Genomic DNA, 22,415 nt, shown 5'->3' with positions numbered 1-22,415 from the left:
TATATATATATATATATATATATATATACACACACACACACACACACACACACATATTGGAGAATAAAATGGCAATCCACTCCAGTACTATTGCCTGGAAAATCCCATGGACAGAGGAGCCTGGTAGGCTACAGTCCATGGGGTCGCAAAGAGTCGGACACGACTGAGTGACTTCACATTCACATATATACATATATCCATTCTTTTTCAGATTCTTTTCCTATAAAAGTTATTACAGAATATTGAGTAGATTTCCCTGTGCTATACAGTAGGGATTTGTTGATTATTTCTTTGATACATCGTAGGACGTATATGTTAATCCCAAAGTATTAATTTGTCCCTCCAACCTCACCTTTCCCCTTTAGTAATGGTAAATTTGTTTTTGAATTCTATGAGTCTGTCTCTGTTTCATAAATAAGTTATTTGTACCACCTTTTTAATTTCATATATTAAGTGATATCATATGATATTTATCTTTGACTTATTTCACTTAGTATGATAATCTCTAGGTCCATCCATGTTCCTGAAAATGGCATTATTTCATTGTTTTTTTAGGGCTGGGTAATATTTCATTGTATATGGAATTTTATGTGGAAAATACAATGGAAAGTTATTTCACCTAGGAGAGGGTGAAGATGAGGGCAGAATCCAGAACTGGGCCTCCAGAGTCAATTAACTGCAGAGGATACACTTTGGGGAAAAGTGGGGGAAAGAGTTTCTCGCTGACGGTGAAAATGGCCGAGTGCACCCCTACTTTTCCTTCTTCATATTATCACCATGTATTTAATGTGCACCTACAATGTGGCAGGCAGTCTGCTCAGCGCTGAGACACAGCTGAAAGCAAAGCAGAGTGGAAACTTGCTTGACGTCAAGACAGTCACAGTCTAGTTCATTCACTTGTCATGGTTGGTTTTCTTATCATTCCCATTTTAGAGAGGAAAACTAATTTCAGAGAGGAAAAGTGATGTGGACAGAGAAAAACAGCCTCTGAGAGTCCCCACTGATGTGAAATCCTTCTCCATTGGACCTTCTTGCTGCCAGCCCCATGTCCTCTGAAATGTTCCTGGAGTCTTGTCCCATCAGCTCTGCAGTGAGTGCTGGGTGACTGTGTTAGTGGGTGGAGCACTCGCCTTGGATTCAGGAGGCCTGACCTAGGGCAGTTTCACTATATATGGCACCAGTGACTTGTACTCTCTAAGCTTCAGTCTCCTTTGAAAGGTGCGATAATAATTCATTTCCTAGGTATCTCCTAGGAATGCTCATTCAGTCAATCATTCACTCAGCAAATATTTCTTGAGCTCACAGGCTATGTTAAAACAGAAAGCTACACTAGCACAATACAAATGATAAAGCTTGTGGTGGAGGACTGAATACTGACTGGGATAAGAAGGAAAGGAGAAAACTAAAAAAAATGGGGCTGTGAAGGGTGAATAGGAGTCTAACAGGTAAAGAGTGCTTCTAGAGGGTTGTACACTGAGAAAGTCATGGAGATCATAAGTCAAAAAACAAGGGATGGAAAACCTTCATCTTTAGTCTCTTACGTCATGATGTCATCATTCTCCCTTCAAAGGTCAAATCTAATGCCCATGATTCAAAAAAGCAAAACACCAAAGATTTCCATAAAGAATTACTTGGAAGCTGGCTCTCTCAGGAGCCTCTTCCTCCTGAACAGCTCCCTCACCAGCTTAACTCCAGTCCCAACACCATCCTCATTTGTCTGGCCTCATGATGATAGGTAGTTCACACAAAACCAATGGGGTCACCTGTCCATATTAAAGGTCAGGGGCGGGTAACCACCTACACTCAGCATCCTCCCAGCCCAACCTTCCCCACTCTTGGGTTCCTCTCAGATCTCTTCTTCCCCTTCCACGTAGACTCTGAACAAAGAGACTTTCCTTTATTGGTTCAGAAATGTGGTTTAGCACTAGGAATAGTAAAGAGAGTGAGGGACCATCATCCCATGCTTTTAGAATAATCAGTCTGAGCTCTTCTGCAACACCTGACTCTAGCAGATCTGCCAAATTTCCTGTCCAGGACACTCCCAACTAACCCTCCTGCCCTATCGCTGGTCTAGCACTGAATACCATCTGGGCCCTTTCTGGAGCAGAATGAACTAGCTAAGTGACTTGGGAATCAGGGCGTGTGTGAAGACTGGTGCAAAGGTCTCGGCTGCAGGCAGGAGCTGAGGGAGATGCCCTTTTACTAGGCATGTGGGCTGCCGGGAGGTCTCCTGTGGCACCAGGGCCCTAGGCTAGGAAGGGCAGGGGTGGGAAGGAAGGGAACCTGTGCAGAACCAGAGAGAGCAGGGCTGAGTGCAGAGAGGCTAGAGGAGGAGTGCAAAGGGCCTGATTCTGGTCAGTGCCCAGGGTCAGGAGGACAGGCCCCAACATGGTCTCCAGGAATGGCAGGGCTAAAGAAGTCCATCCTCACTCAGAGTGGCTGGGCACATATGCCAGGGACTCCAAGGTGTTATCCTGAGGGGGAGGTGCCACCAGCTGTCCTGGATTTGGGTCTGACACCTGTTCCCAGTAGCCAAGCCTTGTGCCCAGTTGGCTTCTCCCAGACCCTCCAGCACAGCTGCCCACTCTAGGCTTCTGAGGAGCCTGAGGCCCTGCCTGAGAGGAAGGGCTGCCAAGGGACTGGAGAGAAGGCCAGGCTGGACTCTGCTCAAAACTCATTTGGGGTGAAGAAGCCCTGTGTGTCTGGCCAAGTCTGTAACGTTTTCCCTGCTAGCACAGGGTGGGTGCTGGCTGGGCCCCTCTACAGATGTGGTGAGGAAGCCACCATGGAAGAGCAGGAGGCTCCTTCCCTGACAGGTGCTGGTGTGAGCATCTTCCCTCTGAGCCTTTGGAGGCGAGCCCTTTCTCCTGCCTCAGCTGTCATGGGGGCTTCAGGTGCCAGGCAGCATGTGGGGCATGAGGGACCCCAGTGTGTGAGGCTGCAGTGGGGCCAGACACACTTTCCCTGCTGGGGTTCCAGCCCCACAGAGCAGGTGTCATCTCCCCTCCTCCTCTCTACTGTCTTCCCTCCACTTCTTTCTTTTTTTTTCATCCAGCTCCTTTCAGAGAAGACAAGTACACTCCATATGATGCTGTGAACTTTATTAAGGGAGAGCAAAAGAGGGGAAGCCACATGACTGACGCATGGGTAGGCCCATCACCCATTGGACAGAGCCAGAGACAGGCTGATGGTGGTCACACAAGACTTAACACGTCCAGCAATGCCTGCCCAGGTGTCCTCATCCTAATCACCAGATAGGAGAACAAGTCTGTCTTATCTGAGTTGTTCCTCTAATTACAAAGTCTTGGTGAAGGAGAAAGTGATGTGAAGACAGAAGCAGAGGGACATTTAAGATGCTGCTCGATTCACATAGGGAGGAGGGCCCAGGAGCCAAAGAATGCAAGGATTGCAGCGCTAGATGCAGAAAAGGCACAGAGTGGGACCCTGTCCTAGATCCTTGGAGGGGGAGCCCACCAACATCTTCCTTTTCCCAGGGAAACCCACTTCAGATTTCTCACTCCAGAGCCTTCAGAGAATAACTTTGTATTGTTCTAAGTCTCTAAGATATTCTGCCCTGTGCTCAGTCAAGTCCAACTCTTTGCCATCCTGTGAACTGCAATCTACCAGGCTCCTCTGTTCATGGGATTTCCCAGGCAAGAATACTGGAGTGGGTTGCCATTTCCTTCTCCAGGGGATCTTCCTGACCCAGATATTGAACTTGAGTCTCTGGTGGCTCCTGGGTACCAGGTGGGTTCTATACCCTGTGAGCCATCAGAGAAGCCCCAAGTCCCTAAGCTAATGGAAAATTATTTTAGAAGCAAATATATGTGAATTCAGGGTCAGACAGGCAGGCAGAAGGGGAGAAACACAGGAGAGAACAGACAGACTGGAGGGTGTCGGGTGATCAGGATTCCTGTGGACAGTGAGAGATACAGGGGGTCAGAGACAGATGGAGAGACAGCAAATAGGGAGCCTGGAGAAAGGTGAGATGAGAAGGGCAGAAAGTCTGCTGCTGGGCAGGAGGCAGAAGATGAGGCAAGCTGGTAGGGGGCAGACAGAAGCAGGAAATGGGCAAAAAGGCAAGGACAGGGAGAGTGACAGCAAGACAGGATGGCGGGTAGGCGCCCTCAGAGTTTGTCCTTGTCTCCACCTGGATCAGACAGCTTCCTGAGTTGCAAGTGGATCCCATTTGTGGATCTCAGCACCATGACTGGAGTGGGCACAGGGACCCTGGAGGGATCCGGTGACAGCTCAAAGCGAAGCAAGATCAGGGCCACGGCCACCTTCAACTCATTCATGGCAAACTGCTTCCCGATGCAGTTCCTGGGTTGGGAGATAAAAAGGAAGAGAGCAGAGGCTTCTAACCCCTGCTGAGCACAGGGATTCAGGGCTGTCCTCCACATGGCCCAGCCCTGATCCCTTCCTTACTCATCACACTGAACTTGACAGCCAAGCCTTGGGCCAAACTCTCCCCCTGACCTATGACAAAGCCCACCTCTCTAAGGACTGTCTCCAACCTCCTACTTCTGCTCTCAGCAGGAAATCCTGTTGGGGAGCATCAGTGCTCTAAGTCACAGAGTCAAGTCAAGTGGATCGAGAACTGTGAACTAATACTTTATTCACTCATCCATGGGCAGTTCCTGGTTTCAGGTCAGGCCAGGGCACTGTATGGGGGCAGGGTGGACACCCTCTCAGGACCTTACCACCTACGGTGGACAGACAGGCTGCCCAGTTCCCAGAGAGGACAAGTCAGGGTTGTGTAAGGAATCAGAATGGCAACAGGGAGGCTTCCTGGTGGGACATGGGTTAACAACCCTAACCAGCTGACCATTTGCCTCCCAATTAATGGTCTGGCTTCCTGTCCCCCTCAGCCCCTCAGTCAATCTAACTTTGGAACATTCCATTCTAATCTAGAAATGACCCTCCTAACCATCCCTTGGGCTCCTCATCTGGCCTTTTCAGCCTCCATTCTGCCCTTCTCTCTAAACCCACAGTAGCTCCAGGCCTGCTGTGTTCTGTACCACAGGGAGGACACATCCCAATGCCTTAGCTGCATCACTGCCCTCTCTGGCTTATTCCTTACTCACCTAGGGTCTGTCCAGCTCCTTTTTCTGACTCATCAACTGTTGAGGTCCCCTCCCCTCGCCTTTGCCATCCTCATGCTGAAGGCTCAATCCAGTGACCACCACCCACCACCCTCACCCCCTCTGCACTCTCACCACTCTCACCTCCTCTTCCCACTCGGGACCCTCAAGGCTCCCATGAGTGTTAACTCAAGGACACATCACATCCAGTGCCCAGCATAGTGCTGGATCATGGATCCTTCTACAGTCTGCCCAATGAATGAATGAGTGAAAGAGTGGATGTGTGAATGACATCTGTCTTGAGTAGACATGTTGATTTGTTGACAGTGAGCCCTGGGGGAGGACAGCGTTATCATCTCTGTGTTCCCATCTCCTAGCACAGGTCTTGGCACATGGAGACACGCTTTCATATTTAAACAATATTAATTGAATAGAAAACAACTCAAATGGACTGACAGTATAACAAATATTTATTCTGACCTAAAATCAAGCTGCCTACTCTCCCATTGCCTCTAGTGGCAGCTGCATGACGTGCAGCCATGTCTACAAGGAAGGACTGGACCCTGGTATAAACCAAATCCTAGAAGCAATTCAGGAAGACAATTTGCTTCAAAGCTGTTCCGTGTATGTTGATTCACAGTTGAAAATTTCCTAGAACTGTAGAGTCAGAAAAAGCTTGTTTTTACTAAGTTACAAAGTCACTGAAGTTATTATTTTAGGGGAGGTTCTGTAGCCTTTAAGATCTTTAGTCATTTATGAATGTATCATCCAGGTTAATAGCTATTCCAAGGGTGCTTTTATACTTTACATACAAGGGACTTTACAAATGCTTGTGAAACAAAGAATAGTTTTCTCCCAAAAGCTGACTTGATTGTCCTGCACTTTACTCTTTATCTTGCTAACATTAGACTCTGTAGACTCTGAGACTATGATATATAACTTCTGCTATTATATAAAGAATTTTGGCAACAGGAAAATATGTCATGGTTATATTAATATGAAGTCAAAATTATGTCAGATGTACTGTAGAACTAGAGAACACACTCATGACTGTGGAACTTATTCAAACAACAACTGTGACTGATCACAGACATGACTTGAAGCCTCAGGACGTGGAAGGCAACTGATATTCCAAACCCAGGCAAACACAATAGATACAGTGAGAGGTGGACTGGTGAATTAAGTAGAAAGGCAGTAGGCTGACTAGTAATGTGGGAATAGAGGAAACCATCTTTTAAGGTGACTGAAATTGCCCAAACCAAACATGTGTAGTTTAACTTTCAAGAAGGCTTCTAATGTTAAAATGTCATACTCCTAAAGTGAGGAAAACCCTGGATACTTTGGATCAGTCACTGAGATGGAAATGATGTCAGTCCTTGTGGACATCAGGAGGTCAACGTCCCTAAAGACCTTCTTGTACATGGAGACCCATGCCTCCTTCTCAATACATCAACACATAAGGACAGAACTGCATGCACCGCGTACGAATGTAGACAGTCACACACAGCAGGGAGCAACCAGTGACACCTGCTTCCCGCAGTACAGAGGCCTCACCTGGACCCTCCTGAGAAGGGCAGGAAGGCATGGCTGTGTCGAGTAGAACCTGGTGCAAACCGGGATGGGTCAAACACCTGCAGAGAGAACAATGGGGCTAGGACAGTGGGGGTCAAGCTTCTCACATCAATCCAGAGAGCAGGAGCAGGAGCAGCTGGTGTGGAGAGAGCATCCCATCCCCTCCTCACACCACCAACTTGCCTCTGGGTTCGGCCACACGGTTGGGTTGTGATGAAGTCCATAAAAGGAGAGGGAGACTAAGATTCCTGTGGGGCAGAGATGAGAGAAGGAAGCCTGAAGGTCCCCATGAAGCAAGGGGAGTATGTCTTCACAAAAGTCCTGGGAACCACCATGGGAGCACCCTCCATCACTCTGAATGAAATGATGTTCTTGCAAGACAGGTGGGCTGGGCATGAAAAAGCACATGAGCTCTGTTAGGAGTAGGTGACCAGGACCCAGGATTGAGAAGTAAGAGAATTGGAGGCTTACATTTAGGAGCAACTCAGGTGACAACTCACATTTATCAAGTGCCATCATGACCCTGGGGAATGTGCAATAACTCATTTAATCCTCACACAGCCCTCAAGGAAGGCAGTTCTATCCCCATGAACTGATGAAGCCTTTGAGTCTCAGAAAGATTAAGGGATGGGTCTATGATCGCACAGCCAAAATGGGGAAGGGCTGGGATTCAGACCCACTGTGAGGTGAATCAGTGGGTGGCCTCCAGCCATGGCAGGGCTCTCAGACTTCATCATCAGCTGCTCTCTGCCACCCACCAGAGGAATCCTCAGAGACTGGACTATCCGACCCATGACAGTGGAGTCCCTAAGCTCCCTTCTTTACTTAGATCCGTGTGGAAGAAGCATGCTTCCCCCTGCTTCTGTCTGCTTTTCTCTTAAGTCTTCATGTTTCAAGGAATTAGAGTTTTAGTTTCCATTATAAGACCACATTCAAGGGTTAACATTTGTTTATTGAGCTTCTGTTGCATTCAAGTTATGTGTCAATCATGTTTTTAATTGGATGTTGCTAGCTGTAAATCTTGTGTGTGTGTGTGTGTGTGTGTGTGTATACACACATAGAGAGAGAGAGAGTGAAATAGCAACCCACTCAATTCTTAAATTGGATGTTACTAGGACTAGATCTGATAGAGTACCTGATGAACTATGGATGGAGGTTCGTGACATTGTACGGGAGACAGGGATCAAACCTAACTCCATGGAAAAAGAAGTGCAAAAAAAAAAAAAAAAACCAAAATGGCTGACTGAGGAGGCCTTACAAATAGCTATGAAAGGAAGAGAAGTGAAAAGCAAAGGAGAAAAGGAAAGCTATTCCCATTTGAATGCAGAGTTCCAAAGAATAGAAAGGAGAGATAAAAAGAAAATCTTCCTCAGTGATCAATGCAAAGAAATAGAGGAAGACAACAGAATGGGAAAGACTAGAGATCTCTTCAAGAAAATTAGAGATAACAGGGGAACATTTCATGCAAAGATGGGCTCTATAAAGGACAGAGATGGTATGGACCTAACAGAAGCAGGAGATATTAAGAAGAGGTGGCAAGGATACACAGCGGAACAGTACAAAAAATATCTTCACAACCCAGATAATCACGATGGTGTGATCACTCACCTAGAGTCAGGTATCCTGGAATGTGAAGTCAAAGTGGGCCTTAGGAAGCATCACTATGAACAAAGCTAGTGGAGGTGATGGAATTCCAGTTGAGCTATTTCAAATCCTGAAGGATGATGCTGTGAAGTGCTGCACTCAATAGGCCAGCAAATTTGGAAAACTCAGCAGTGGCCGCAGGACTGGAAAAGATCAGTTTTCATTCCAATCCCAAAGAAAGGCAATGCCAAAGAATACTCAAACTACCACACAATTGCACTCATCTCACACGCTAGTAAAGTAATGCTCAAAATTCTCCAAGCCAGACTTCAGCAATACATGAACCGTGAACTCCCTGATGTTCAAGCTGGTTTTAGAAAAGGCAGAGGAACCAGAGATCAAATTGCCAACATCTGCTGGATCATGGAAAGAGCAAGAGAGTTCCAGAAAAACATCTATTTCTGCTTTATTGACTATGCCAAAGCCTTTGACTGTGTGGATCACAATACACTGTGGAAAATTCTGAAAGAGATGGGAATACCAGACCACCTGGCCTGCCTCTTGAGAAACCTGTATGCAGGTCAGGAAGCAGCAGTTAGAACTGGACATGGAACAGCAGACTGGTTCCAAATAGGAAAAGGAGTACGTCAAGGCTGTATATTGTCACCCTATTTATTTAACTTCTATGCAGAGTACATCATGAGAAACGCTTGGCTGGAAGAAGCACAAGCTGGAATCAAGATTGCTGGGAGAAATGTCAATAACCTCAGATATTCAGATGACACCACCCATATGGCAGAAAGTGAAGAGGAGCTAAAGAGCCTCTTGATCAAAGTGAAAGAGGAGAGTGAAAAGTTGACTTAAAGCTCAACATTCAGAAAACGAAGATCATGGCATCCAGTCCCACCACTTTATGGGAAATAGATGGAGAAACAGTGGAAACAGAGTCAGACTTTATTTTTGGGGGCTCTAAAATCACTGCAGATGGTGATTGCAGCCATGAAATTAAAAGACCCTTACTCCTTGGAATTAAAGCTACGACCAACCTATTCAAAAGCAGAGACATTACTTTGCTAACAAAGGTCCGTCTAGTCAAGGCTATGGTTTTTCCAGTGGTCATGTATGGATGTGAGAGTTGGACTGTGAAGAAAGCTGAGCATCAAAGAATTTATGCTTTTGAACTGTGGTATTGGAGAAGACTCTTGAGAGTCCCTTGGACTGCAAGGAGATCCAACCAGTCCATCTTAAAGGAGATCAGTCCTGGGTGTTCATTGGAAGGAATGATGCTCAAGCTGAAACTCCAATACTTTGGCCACCTCATGTGAAGAGTTGACTCATTGGAAAAGACCCTGATGCTGGGAGGGATTGAGGGCAGGAGGAGAAGGGGATGACAGAGGATGAGATGGCTGGATGGCATCACTGACTTGATGCACGTGAGTTTGGGTAGACTCCAGGAGTTGGTGATGGACAGGGAGGGCTGGCCTGCTGCTATTCATGGGGTTGTGAAGAGTTGGACACGACTGAGTGACTGGACTGAACTGAGTTGTTCAATGTTTTATATATATATACGTATATACATATATATTATATACATATATATGTATATATATACATACATATATATATATATATATATATATATATATATATATATATATGTAAAAGGAAATAACAACCCAGTAAGTATTCTTGCCTGGGAAATCTCATGGAGAGTGGAGGCTGGAGGGCTAAGTCTGTGCTTAGTTGTTCAGTCATGTCTGATTCTTTGTGACACCATGGACTGTAGCTCGCCAGGCTCCTCTGTGCATGGGGATTCTCCAGGCAAGAATACTGTACTGGGTTGCCATGCCCTCCTCCAGGGGACCTTCCCGACCCAGGAATAGAACTGGGGTCTCCTTCATTGCAGGCAGATTCTTTACCAGCAGAGCTAGGGTCGCAAAAGAGTAGGGCATGACTTCTTGGCTAAACAACTCTAGTTTCTGGTTCAAGACAGCAGAGTAGAAGAATGTGCACGCATCTCCTTCTGCGTGAGCACCAAAATTGGAACTAGCTGTTGAACAACCATCAACAGGAGGACGCTGGAACCCAACAAAAAATGATAACCCACGACCAAAGACAAAGAAGAGGCTGCAGCAAGACAGTAGGAGGGGTGCAATCATGATCAAATCAAATCCCAAATCCTGCCAAGTGGGTGACCCACAGACTGGAGAACAATTATACTGAAGAAGTTCTTGCATTATTGTGAAGGTTCTGAACCCCAAGTCAGGCTCCTCAGCATGGGCATCTGACAAAGGGACTGGGAATCTCTCTGGAGAGAGAAACTTGAGGGCCCACAGGACATGATTACTGGCCTTCCAGAGGACTGAGGGAAACAGACTCCACACTTGGAGAGCTTAAACAAAAGTTTGCATGCACCAAGACCCAAAGGAGAAGAGAACTGACCCCACAGGAGACTAACAAAAACTACCTACTAGTGTTGGAGGGCCTCCTGTGGAGGCATGGGTCTGCAGGGGCTTACCACAGGCTCAGGGGAACTGGAAGGTCCCCCTTGGCATAAACCCTCTTGGAATTCACCATTCACCCTACCATACAGCCAGTAGACCCCAGAGCTACATTGCCTCAGACCAAATAACTACCACAGAGGGAGTGCAACCCCACTCATCAGTAGATAATTAGATTAAAGCGTAACTGAGCAGGGCCCTGTACAACAGAGCAAGGCCCAGTTTTTCCATCACCAGTCCCATCAAGAAGCTTACACAAGTCTCTTAGCCTCATTCAACAGAAGGCAGACAGAAGAAGCAAGAATAAGCACAGTCTCACAGTGACTAAAACAAAAACCATATTACAGACAGTTAATCACGATGAAAAAACAGAAAGTTATGTCCCAGATGAAGGGACAAGATAAATTCCAGAAAAACAACTAAATGAAGTGGAGATAGGCAACCTTCCAGAAAAAGAATTCAGAATAGTGAAAGTGAAGATGATCCAGGATTTCATGAAAAGAATAGAAGCAAAGATTGAGAAGATGAAATGAACTGTTGACCAAAGACCCAGAACAACTAAAGAATAAACAAACAGAGATAAATAATACACTAGAAGGAATCAGTAGCAGAATAACTGAAGCAGAAAAATGGAAAAATAACCTGGAGGACAGAATTGTGGGAATCACTGCTGTAGAACAGACTATAGAAAAAAGAATGACAAGAAATGAAGACAGCCTAAATATCTGCAATGTAGGGGTCTCAAAATGAGAAGAGAGAGAGAAAGGACCAAAGAAAATATTTGAAGAGATAATAGCTGAAATATTCCAGAACATGAGAAAGGAAATAGTCAACCAAGTCCAGGAAGCACAGAGAGTCCCAGAAAGGATAAACTCAAGGAGGAACACATGGAAACATATAGTAATCAAACTAACAAAAATTAAAGACAGAGATAAAATATTAAAAACAACAAGGGGAAAACAACAAATAACATACAAGAGAACTCCCACCAGGCTATCAGCTGATTTCTCAACAGAAACTCTACAAGCCAGAATGGAACAGCATGTATTTAAAGTGATGAAAGGGAAGAAGATACAACCAAGAATACTCTACCCAAAATGACTCTTCTTCAGATTTCAGGGAGGAAAAAAAGCTTTCCAGACCAGACAAGCAAAAATTAAGAGAATTCAGCACCACGAAACCAGCTTTAAAACAAATGCTAAAGGAATTTCACTGTCTTCAACAGTATGTGAACCATGAACTTCCAGATGTTCCAGCTGGATTTAGAAAAGGCAGAGGAACCAGAGATCAAATTGCCAACATCTGCTGGATCATGGAAAAAGCAAGAGAGTTCCAGAAAAACATCTATTTCTGCTTTGTTGACTATGCCAAAGCCTTTGACTGTGTGGATCACAATAAATTGTGGAAAATTCTGAAAGAAAAATACCAGACCACCTGACCTGCCTCTTGAGAAACCTATATGCAGGTTAGGAAGCAACAGTTAGAACTGGACATGGAACAACAGACTGGTTTCAAATAGGAAAAGGAGTATGTCAAGGCTGTATATTGTCACCCTGCTTATTCAACTTATATGCAGTGTACATCATGAGAAACGCTGGGCTGAAAGAAGCAAAAGCTGGAATCAAGATTGCCGGGAGAAAGATCAATAACCTCAGATATGCAGATGACACCACTCTTACAGCAGAAAACAAAGAGGAACTGAAGAGCCTCGTGATGAAAGTGAAAAAGGAGAGTGAAATAGTGGCTTAAAACTCAACATTCAGAAAACTAAGATCATGGGATCTGGTCACATCACTTCATGGCAAATAGATGGGGAAACAATAGAAACAATGACAGACTTTATTTTCTTGGACTCCAAAATCACTGCAGATGGTGATTGCAGTGATGAAATTAAAAGATGCTTGCTCTTTGGAATAAAAGCTAATACCAATCAAGACAGCATATTAAAAAGCCAAGAAATCACTTTGAGGTAAATGTCCATTTGTCAAAGCTATGGTTTTTCCAGTAGTCATGTATGGATGTGAGGGTTAGACCATAAAGAAAGCTGAGCACTGAAGAATTAATGCTTTTGAACTGTAGTGTTGGAGAAGACTCTTGAGAGTCCCTTGGACTGTGAGGAAATTCAACCAGTCAAAACTAAAGGAAATCAGTCCTGAATATTCATTGAAAGGACTGATGCTGAAGATGAAGCTCCAGTACTTTGGCCACCTCATGCAAAGACCTGATTCATTGGAAAAGACCCTTTTTCTGGGAAAGACAGACAGCAGAAGGAAAAGGGCTTGAAGGTTGGATGGCATCACTGACTCGATGGACATGAGTTTAAGTAATCTCTTGGAGTTGGTGATGGACTGGGAAGCCTGGCGTGTTGCAGTCCATGGGGTTGCAAAGAGTCAGACACAACTGAGTGACTGAACTGAACTGATGTCTAAACCTATTCCTTCCCTGCAAATGGTTCATCAGTACTAGTTTTCTGGATTCTATATATACGTGTTAATATATGATATTTGTTTTTCTGTTTCTGAGTTATTTCACTCTGTATAACAGGCTGCAGGTTCATCCACCTCACTGCAACAGACTCAGTTTCATACTGTTTTATGACTGAGTAATATTCCCTTGAGTTTATGGACCATATCTTCATAATCCATTCATTTGTCGATGGACATCTAGTTTGCTTCCATGTCCTGGCTATTGTAAATAATGCTGCAATGAACACTGTGGTACACATTCTTTTTTATTTCCAGGGTCTCAGGTTATATTCACAGTAGCAGGATTGTTGGATATATGGTAGGATTATTCGTACATTTTTAAAGAAAAACATTTTTCAAAACTCACTTAAACTAGTGGGTAAATATTATCTTCTGGTAGAAAAAAATCACAGCATACTGCAACTGGGAAAGCACATGTGGATTTCTGGTTTACCACGTGGTCCTACAGAGTACTTAGCTGAGTGGTGAGGTGAAGTTCATACCTGCAGGTAAGGAGCGTCCATCAGGGAAGGTGATGGGCTTGCTCAGCTCTCTGCCAATGACTGGTATTGGTGGATAGAGTCTCAGTGCCTCCTTGATGCACATGGTGGTGTAGGGCATCTGGTCCAGGTGATCCCTGCAAGGAAGCCCATCTGAGAGCAGGCAGGACAGGACAAGCAGGGATTCTCTCTAGCTCAGGTGGGACAGGGTTCTTTCATCTCCTGGACGCTCACCAGGTAATGGAGGTGCCATCCCCCAGGAGGCTCAGGATCTCTTCCCTGCATCTCTGCTGATGCTCAGGGTGGGAGGCTAGAGCATAGAGGATCCAGGAGATGCCACTGGCTGTGGTGTCATGGCCCTCAAACATGAATGTGTCCACTTCGGCACGGAGGTCCTCGTCAGACAAGCTGCTCCCATTCTCCATCTATGGAGGCCGGGCTAGACTGCATGTCTGCCCTTCCTGTGTGCTTCTGCACAAAGGCTCAGGCCTCTCCTGCCCACACTCACTCTGGCAAAGAGGAGGATGTCCAGGAAGTCCAAGTGCCTCCTGCTCCTCACCTTCTCCAGCTCTCCCTCCTTCTGCAGGCGAGCCTTCCTCTCCTTGATCACTGCATCTGTCCCAGAACAGTGGTTCCCAGCCAGAGCTGAGGACTCTGGGGGCCCATATGCAGCACCCACCATAGCCCCATCTGCCCTTCAGGCCCAGTCTGGGTGCCAGGTGGGTGAGGTGGGTGGCACTGGGTGAGCATGTCAGGACTGAGAGCTCCAGCGACATCTACTCCAGGCGGCAATCCGTGAAGTAACACAGCCCATGGAGGCTCTGCCTGAATGCTGCTGGAAGGGGTCTCACTCAGTCATCACCAACCTGGTGACTCCTGTAATTCCCTACACAACACCTGACACCCGACCTCTGGGTTCCCAGTCCCTGCAGCAGGTGGGTGTGTGTCAGCTCCTAAAGAGGAAGCAGGAGTCTGGGCTCTGCCTGAAGAATCAAGGCCAGGCCCTCCCATATGTGCCTGATGAAGGTGTGTAGAGTGGCCCATGAGAAACCTGTGTGTTGATGGACGATCTGGCAGGCCCGGTGGTTCCTTCGGCCTTCAGGGGTCAGCCTGTAGATGAGGTCGTTCTGGTGGAAAGCATTCCGCAGTCGGGAAAAAATCAGATGACTGAGATCCCTGATGGCCTGGATGTAGGACTGGGAGTTCCTGAAGGGAGAGTGTGCAGAAGAGACTGGAATTGAGGGAACCTCTGACCTAGAGAGGAATTGGGGCTCTGGGTCAAGGATTCCTCAGTCAGTGGAGACAGGCAGCACTGAGGTATTGCCGTTTCTGTCTTAGCCCGAGGAGCCCCTCAGTATTTACAAGTGGCCTGAGGATCCAGGCTTCTCCCTGTGTAGGAAACTGGAACTAGTGATTGAGTCAAGAATAGTCTGGGTAGAATTTGGCTGTGGTCCATGTCTCTCTGCAGAACTTACTTTTTGTGCTGAGAAACCTTAACACTGCCCTTACTGCCTCTCAGATAAGTCATTCCCAGATGGTGAGAAAAGGACTCTGCTGTTGAAGAGCTGTCACTGACCTGTCCGTCTGGACACTGCCCTGGTGACTGAAGGCACACTTCATGATGGTGTCCAGGGTCATCAACGAGACATGTCCAAAGATCTCCAGATGTGAGTCCTGGCTGACAAGCTCCTCCCACTTGTCCTGTGGAGGGATGGGGATTGACCCTACTCTGCTTCCCCAGAAATCCTGGTTTTCTCTCTGTCTCTACATCTTCAGATGAAATTTCCTCATTTCCTAAGCAGACTTGTTTTAGCAACTTAGAGCTGTAACACATGTGTATAATGTAATGCCTATTTCTTTGAACCGTTACTATATAATAGTTGTATTCTCTTCTAATATCCTAATTAATTATGAATTTTAGGAATAATTTATGATATTAACCAGCTTGTGGCTGAGCAGAAAGCATAGTCGGGGGAGAATATTTGTCCTGAGGTCAGATCTGGACAAGCGTTATCAACACTACAAAGCAACTATTCCAAGGCAAGGAAAAGCTAAAGTGACTTTAACGGGGCTCTTAGAAGGGGCATGAACTACTCAATTCCTTTCATTCATTTAATGTTGCCTAATACCTGGTGGTACTTCTGCCAGATCAGAGGTGATGTTTGTGAAGGCCCAGCTCTGTGAGTGTAGACCTGGGCTCATTTCCTCCCATGAGTGGCTCAGTGATGTGCAGAATCCATGGAACCCAGGCCAGAGCCCACCTGTGTGACATCTTGGGATGTCCACTCTGCCACTGAAGCTGCCATTGCCCAGGCCAGCCAGGGCCAATTTGCACTGACCTCCTTGATCTACTCCCCTGTGTTCAAACATGGAGATGGGAGAAGAGTGGACCCTGAATACACCATGGCCCTGATTTCTCTTGGGGAGGAGAAAATTATGGATCCAGGTTGGTGCCTAGATGTTCCTCTGTCCCACCTAGCTTTAATGAGTGCTCTCTCGTACTAAGTCATGAGTGCGTCATTCCATGGGGCTCTATTCAGTGGGTGTCTGAGGGACGTAAGTGTCTGATAGTGGACTTTGTCAGCTGTGCTGGATTCTAGTGCGTATGGTGACAAGGGGTGGACTCACCAGCATCACTCGGACAGAGTTGGCCATGAGTCCCACGTAGGCCTTCAGGATGTCATAGTGGAAGGCTGGGGTCAGCATCCGCCGGTGCTGGAACCATTTTTGCCCCTCCAACAGCAGCAAACCTGTCCCTGAACCACGGATGGATGTGTATGGGCACTGGGGAGAGTGGGGCCCACTTAGGAGGAACCAAGGGTGTCAGGAGAAGTTTCATCATGGGCAGGGCTGGGAAAAGCCAGTATATTATAGGGATGTGAATTTCCAGTATGTCTGTCTATAGGATGTGATTATAAGAGCAGTGAGATAGAGGTTGAAAAAGAGTAGGTGGACAGGTGATCAAAGGACTTATCAAAAAGCTAGACTGGAAACATTAGTAAAGACTGAGAAGTTATGAAGAAGAAGCTTAGGTAAAAGGAGGGCTACAGCACCATTACAAAGGCTGAGGGTTTTATTAGCAGAAGAGAAATGAGGTTTGATTGAGAGATGAGTGTGCCTGGCACCTGTTGTTCTCCGTTTACACAAAGAGACCGCTCTTGTTTAACCTAAATGGTGGGTGGTCTGCAGTTGTATTTAAATGTACTTACCAATCCAGGAATTCAAGTATTTGTAGGTTCTACGAGGCTTTGGGTCTGAAAGGTATAGAAGGAATGTGGATGGCAACAAACTCTGCAAGGAGCCTCCAGAGCAGCTGAGGTCTAGACCATGGACTCCCTTCCTTGCTTGGTTCTTATCAGATGACAATCTTTCTGAAACCACAGCACTCTTGCCTCCCATCCCTGACTCTCTCTGTCCTGATAGTCATTGTGGTCCCAGGAAGGGAGGCTTGGTGCTCCAGAGCAGAACACTCACAGGACTAAGATGGTGAATTGCCCTGAAACATAAACTCAGTTCACTGCCAGAGGATAAGAAAGAACCTGTGATTTTTCTACAGCGTGTGGTCATCTGGCCATCTCATGACACAGAAGAGACAACAATGAGAGGTGCCCAACCTAGATCAGTGTGGACAGGGAATCATCTTCCAGTTCTGGGATCATCTCAATTCATTTGTAAAAAGTAAGACATAAAAGAGAAACCCTAGTCTCACTTGTGGTTGGGAGGGTATTTGGAGGAGTTCAGGCCTTGATGTCTGAAGTGTCAGTCTCTTGTGGAATTTCACACCCAGGGACATGTACTCAAATGAAAGATTGTCTCCAGCTGAGGGTTTCCCTCTCACCTGATCTCCCCAGGACCATCTTCATGTAGTCAGGGTCGTAGACCGATACTAAGGCACTTGTGCCCCACAACCAGCGAGCACAGGCCTTTGGGTATTTCTCTACCCTTTTCAGTAGCAGTGGCAGCTCACTCTCCTGTTGGAACTGTCACCAAGGGAAAGATAAGTCAATAATGCCTTTCTTTTAGTTCTGGAGCTGAAGTCAGGGTGAAGGGCTGGAAGGGTACCAGATTATCATTCTGGATCCATCAGCAGAACTAAGAGTTTAGAACTATTTCTTCTGACCTGGAATCTCATCCAACCTTGCAGGCTGTCCATCACTGTCCTAAGATTGGATTCTGTCCCATGTCAGGTAGAGGTATGGGCCAACACTACAAACTGCCTACAGAAACTTACATCAAAGATAATTACTTGGTTTATGAAAATTTTGGAAATCATTTGTTGCTTGAGCAACTGATGATAACTTCTATCACTTGGTAAGCAGTGTTGTCATATGATTCAGTTCAGTTCAGTTCAGTTTCTCAGTCGTGTCTGACTCTTTGTGACCCCATGAACCACAGCATGCCAGGCCTCCCTGTCCATCACCAACTCCCGGAGTCGACCCAAACCCATGTCTATTGAGTTGATAATGCATCCAACCATCTCATTCTCTGTTGTCCCCTTCTCCTCCTGCCCTCAATCTTTCCTAGCATCAGGGTCTTTTCAAGTGAGTCAACTCTTCGCATGAGGTGGCCAAAGTACTGCAGTTTCAGCTTCAGCATTAGTCCTTCCAATGAACACCCAGGACTGATCTCCTTTAGGATGGACTGGTTGGATCTCCTTGCAGTCCAACACCACAGTTCAAAAGCATCAATTCTTCAGCGCTCAGCTTTCTTTATAGTCCAACTCTCACATCCATACATGACCACTGGAAAAACCATAGCCTTGACTAGATGGATCTTTGTTGGCAAAGTAATGTCTCTGCTTTTGAATATGCTGTCTAGGTTGGTCATAACTTTCCTTCCAAGGAGTAAGCGTCTTTTAATTTCATGGCTGCAGTCACCATCTGCAGTGATTTTGGAGCCCAGAAAAATAAAGTCAGCTAGTATTTCCACTGTTTCCCCATCTATTTGCCATGAAGTGATGGGACCAGATGCCATACGATTAGATTTATTTAAAGAATGAATAGGTTATATCTTAAAAATTAAATTTATATATTAATTTCATTTTGTCATACCAGTCACTACACACATTTAATATTATCCCAGCATACATGTTAATGCTTCTTAATAAGAAAGATTGTTTGGAATGTATATGGCTAAGTGGAAAAAATTAAATACCACATTGTGTGTATATATTATTCTTTTTCATATCGAGTGTATGCACAGTTGTAGGACAGATTCTGAGTGTACACATATGAGAATGGTATTGAAATAAGATTTTGATATGTGGATTTTTAATATCATTTTCATTGACTGTCGGAAACTTTTGTACACTTACCACTGCTTAGAGGAATCTTTGTAAACTCCTGATCATGGACCACCAAGGCGTTTCCTTTCTGCCTCTACCGTCTCTACTCTTGCCCTAATGAGGTGGCGATTCCACAGATGCATTGCTCTGCCTTCAAGATGCTGCTTCCAGTGCTTCTTGCACTGGCTCCACCTGCTCATCTTCCAGGTCTTTGCCCACATTCTTCCCTCTACCTGGTGGCCTGTTCTCTGTGCCACAGAGCAACTGCCTTTCCTCAACTTTGGAGACTCAGGTTGTTTTGTCACCTCCAGATTTCTCATCAACAATTGGTCCCAGGTGTGTTTCATGTAGTCAAATTGTCTTCATTTCAATGACTCTGTGTAACTCAGAGCAACCCTCTGCCCCTTTGCTATCTGATCTCTGCCTACATTCTTCTGCCATCAGAGCTCCCCGGCTTTGAGGCAGCTTGTACTGTGAGTCACGTTCCTTCACTGAGCCTGTGTTTACTGAGCATTTACTTCATGCCAGACACGGATTTAAAGTACCAAATTAGGATGCAGCTCTAGATGCTTATCTGTTTGGACCCAACAGGCTAGTGGAGGAGACTGAGAGATTAGGTGGCCAAAACAGGAGCAGGTCACGTAAGTGTGACGGAGGGAAGACAAAGCCTATGGGGAAGCTTTGGGGAATAGGGTGTAACTCAGAACTGGATGTTAGGAAAGTCTTATTCCTGCACTTGCTATTATTTGATTCATAATTTACCAAGATGATTTCAAGATAGAAAAATGAACCAGAGGCAGGCTTTCCAGAAGAAGCTGATAGCTATGATCTTGCAGAGAGAAATAGCTGAATCCAGTTACCACTGACTTGTGAGAAGGACACCCAGAGAAAAAGAGTTGTCCTCTCCACTCCTGGGAGACCCAGAATGAAAATGACTTGGGCCTGGGGCTTGTGAGAAAGTCATGTGAGGGATGAGATCATTCCAGGGAGAGGACACATGGGGAGCCAAGTCCCAGAGGCTAGAATGCACAGGCAGGTGAAGAGGACCCTGAGAGACCCAAGGTGCAGGAGATTAGGAAGGAGAGGGGAGAGAGGTGCTGGGCCAGCCCGCATGGGGCTTGGGCTGCTTCTAGCTTTTCTCTTTGTCTCTGCTCTGCTCTAATTGTGCTGCAGAGAAAGAGGCCTCAGATCTGTTCAACCTGTGATTGTCTCCTAACAATTGTTTAAGCCACAAACCCTTGGTGAGCCATTTCCACATGGCCCCTGACTTTGCTCTGAGCTCCCCGCACCTCTAGGCAAGTGCTGCCCCTCCCAGCCTGCAAGCTGCTCCTTTCCCTCTTGCCTCTCCCTCCACATAATGGACTGACACCGCTCTGTGCAGGCTCTGGGCTGGGTGCTGAGGGTGAGGGGGATTACAGGCTCAGTTCCAAGAGCTCATAGTTCAGAGAGAGGACACCAAACAGGCAGTTCTCCTCACCTAACCCCATCCCGGGAAACTTCCTGAGTGACAGCATCTTATCAGGAATTAAGCACTATTACATGCCAGGAAAAATCCCTCAGTCCTAAGAAACCAAGCCAGTTTTTTCTAATACCTGAAATAACACGACCCAGGAGGTGAGCCTCTTTTCCTGTGACCTGCACTGTCTTAGATTCCTGTGTGTTGTCTCCACACACAGTGAACCCACAGGGCTGATCCATCAGACTGATGTCTGTGCTCCCAGGCAAGCTCGGGGCCAGGCAGGGAGCATGCAATTGAGTGATGAGCAGGGAAACATCTAGAAGCCTGTTCTGTGAGGACAGTTGAAGCTGCTCTGCCTGGAGAGCAGGGAGAGTCAATAAGGAACAGCCATTGTCTTCAAAGAGCAGGGTTTCCAGGACAGCCTGAGATCTCCCTGAGGAAGGGGTGTCTGACAGACTCGAGGACACCAGCACAGGGCCTGGGAGGAGTGAGCCCCCAGGACTGGGTGAGGAGCCTAGATCTAAGAGATGAGCTGTGTTACTTCGTGGGGCCATGTGCTGGTCACACAAAAAGGCTTTGTCCCATGGACTAACTGACCATGACCATCCCTTGCTCCAGCCCTCCCTGACCTCCCACTCCCCCATCCTGCTCCATCCTACCTCTTTCTTGTGTCCGTAGAACCAGTGGGAAGGAGGAGACGGGAACTGATGAAGGGCTTTGAGCAGCCACTGTCTGTACAGGTAGAGCTGTGCCACCTTGAGCAAAAGCAGAACCAGGCCGAGCAGGGAGACCACCTGCAGGAGCCCAGAGACCCCGCCCAGGGTTCTGGTGGGACTCAGCACAGAGACACTCATGGTGCAGTGGTTTCTGGATCGTTGACTGCCCCTGACTGTGGCTGACCTTCCTGGAGCACCTGGCTTGGTCTGAGAGGATCTCCCCGCCCACATGGGGGAGGGTGAAGGTGAAGGCAGATCTCACATCTGGGCCTCCAGAGTTTTTTTGTGTGTTAGCATTTGGTTTTATTAAATGTAATCTCTCTTATGTTACAAAATGTAAAGAATCAAAAAGAGAAGATAGTATTTATAACTTGAAGGGGAGTTTGGGTTGTTCCAGGATCCTGCAAACTATCAAACTATCACATGTTTATATTTTTTTGAAATAATTAGACAATTTGAAATAAAACAGAAAAGTAAATGTTTTTTGAAGTTTCCCTTCCTGATGGCTGAGTTCCCTCGATGTTCCCCTGAAACTATCATACATTGTTAACTATGTTCCAGTACAAAATTGGGCTGGTAGTTCAAATGGTAAAGAATCTCCCTGCAATGCAGGAGACCTAGGGTTCAATCCACGTGTAGGGAAGATTCCCTGAAGAAGAGAATGGCAACTAACTCCACTATTCTTGACTGGAGAGTTCCATGGACAGAGGAGCCTGACAGCCTACCTATAGATATCTATAGATAGATGTCTAAGAGGATAGGCTGTCAGAGGAGCCTGATATCTAGACATCTATTGATGTCTATAGACATCTATCGATGTCTATAGACATCTATCCTCTTAAAATTTTAAGTGTGTAATACAGTACTATTTTCTATCCCAAAACAGATTTGCAATTTGGGGTTGCAAAGAGTCGGACACGAGAGACTAATACTTCCTTTTCAATATAAAATAAAAAGGTTTAAAAAATGCAGATAAAAAATGCTCAGACATTTCATTTTTTTCCCCAGAGCTCCAGATATGTTTCTAATGAGCAGTCACGTTTAAAAACAACTGGACTATATGATGATCTTTTACTTTTATCTCACTTGTTTCACTTTTTCTATTTCATATTCACTGCTCCCATTTCATTTTGTTTATGTTCTCCAATTTCTCCATCTCTTCTTTTTTTTATGTTCTTTCTCAAGCCTTTATCAAGTGTAGCAGAAAAGATTTTGTATACATACCTATGTAAATATGCATAATATATATA

General features: G+C 45.9%; 1 protein-coding gene across 2 annotated transcripts; it reads right to left on the bottom strand.

The window, feature by feature from the left end:
- Positions 1 to 4,127: 4,127 nt before the first annotated feature.
- Positions 4,128 to 21,303, bottom strand: LOC138095511 (taurochenodeoxycholic 6 alpha-hydroxylase-like). Of its 2 annotated transcripts, none has more exons than XM_068991557.1 (12): positions 21,109 to 21,303; positions 17,545 to 17,686; positions 16,916 to 16,960; positions 16,335 to 16,462; positions 15,283 to 15,407; positions 14,758 to 14,912; positions 14,215 to 14,321; positions 13,941 to 14,131; positions 13,710 to 13,843; positions 6,840 to 6,904; positions 6,639 to 6,715; positions 4,128 to 4,323 (listed from the first exon to the last, which is right to left on the bottom strand). In XM_068991557.1, exons 1-12 carry the CDS (start codon positions 21,301 to 21,303, stop codon positions 4,128 to 4,130), a joined length of 1,560 nt encoding a protein of 519 aa, XP_068847658.1. The 2 variants fall into 2 exon arrangements, with proteins under 2 accessions (XP_068847658.1, XP_068847665.1); XM_068991564.1 differs by having other exon boundaries at positions 14,758 to 14,816.
- Between the last annotated feature and the right edge of the window lie 1,112 nt (positions 21,304 to 22,415).

Source organism: Capricornis sumatraensis, chromosome 2, assembly GCF_032405125.1.
Source record: "Capricornis sumatraensis isolate serow.1 chromosome 2, serow.2, whole genome shotgun sequence".
NCBI lineage: Eukaryota > Metazoa > Chordata > Mammalia > Artiodactyla > Bovidae > Capricornis > Capricornis sumatraensis.
Note: the sequence above shows the minus strand (reverse complement) of the source record. Positions and strands in the feature narration are given on the sequence as shown.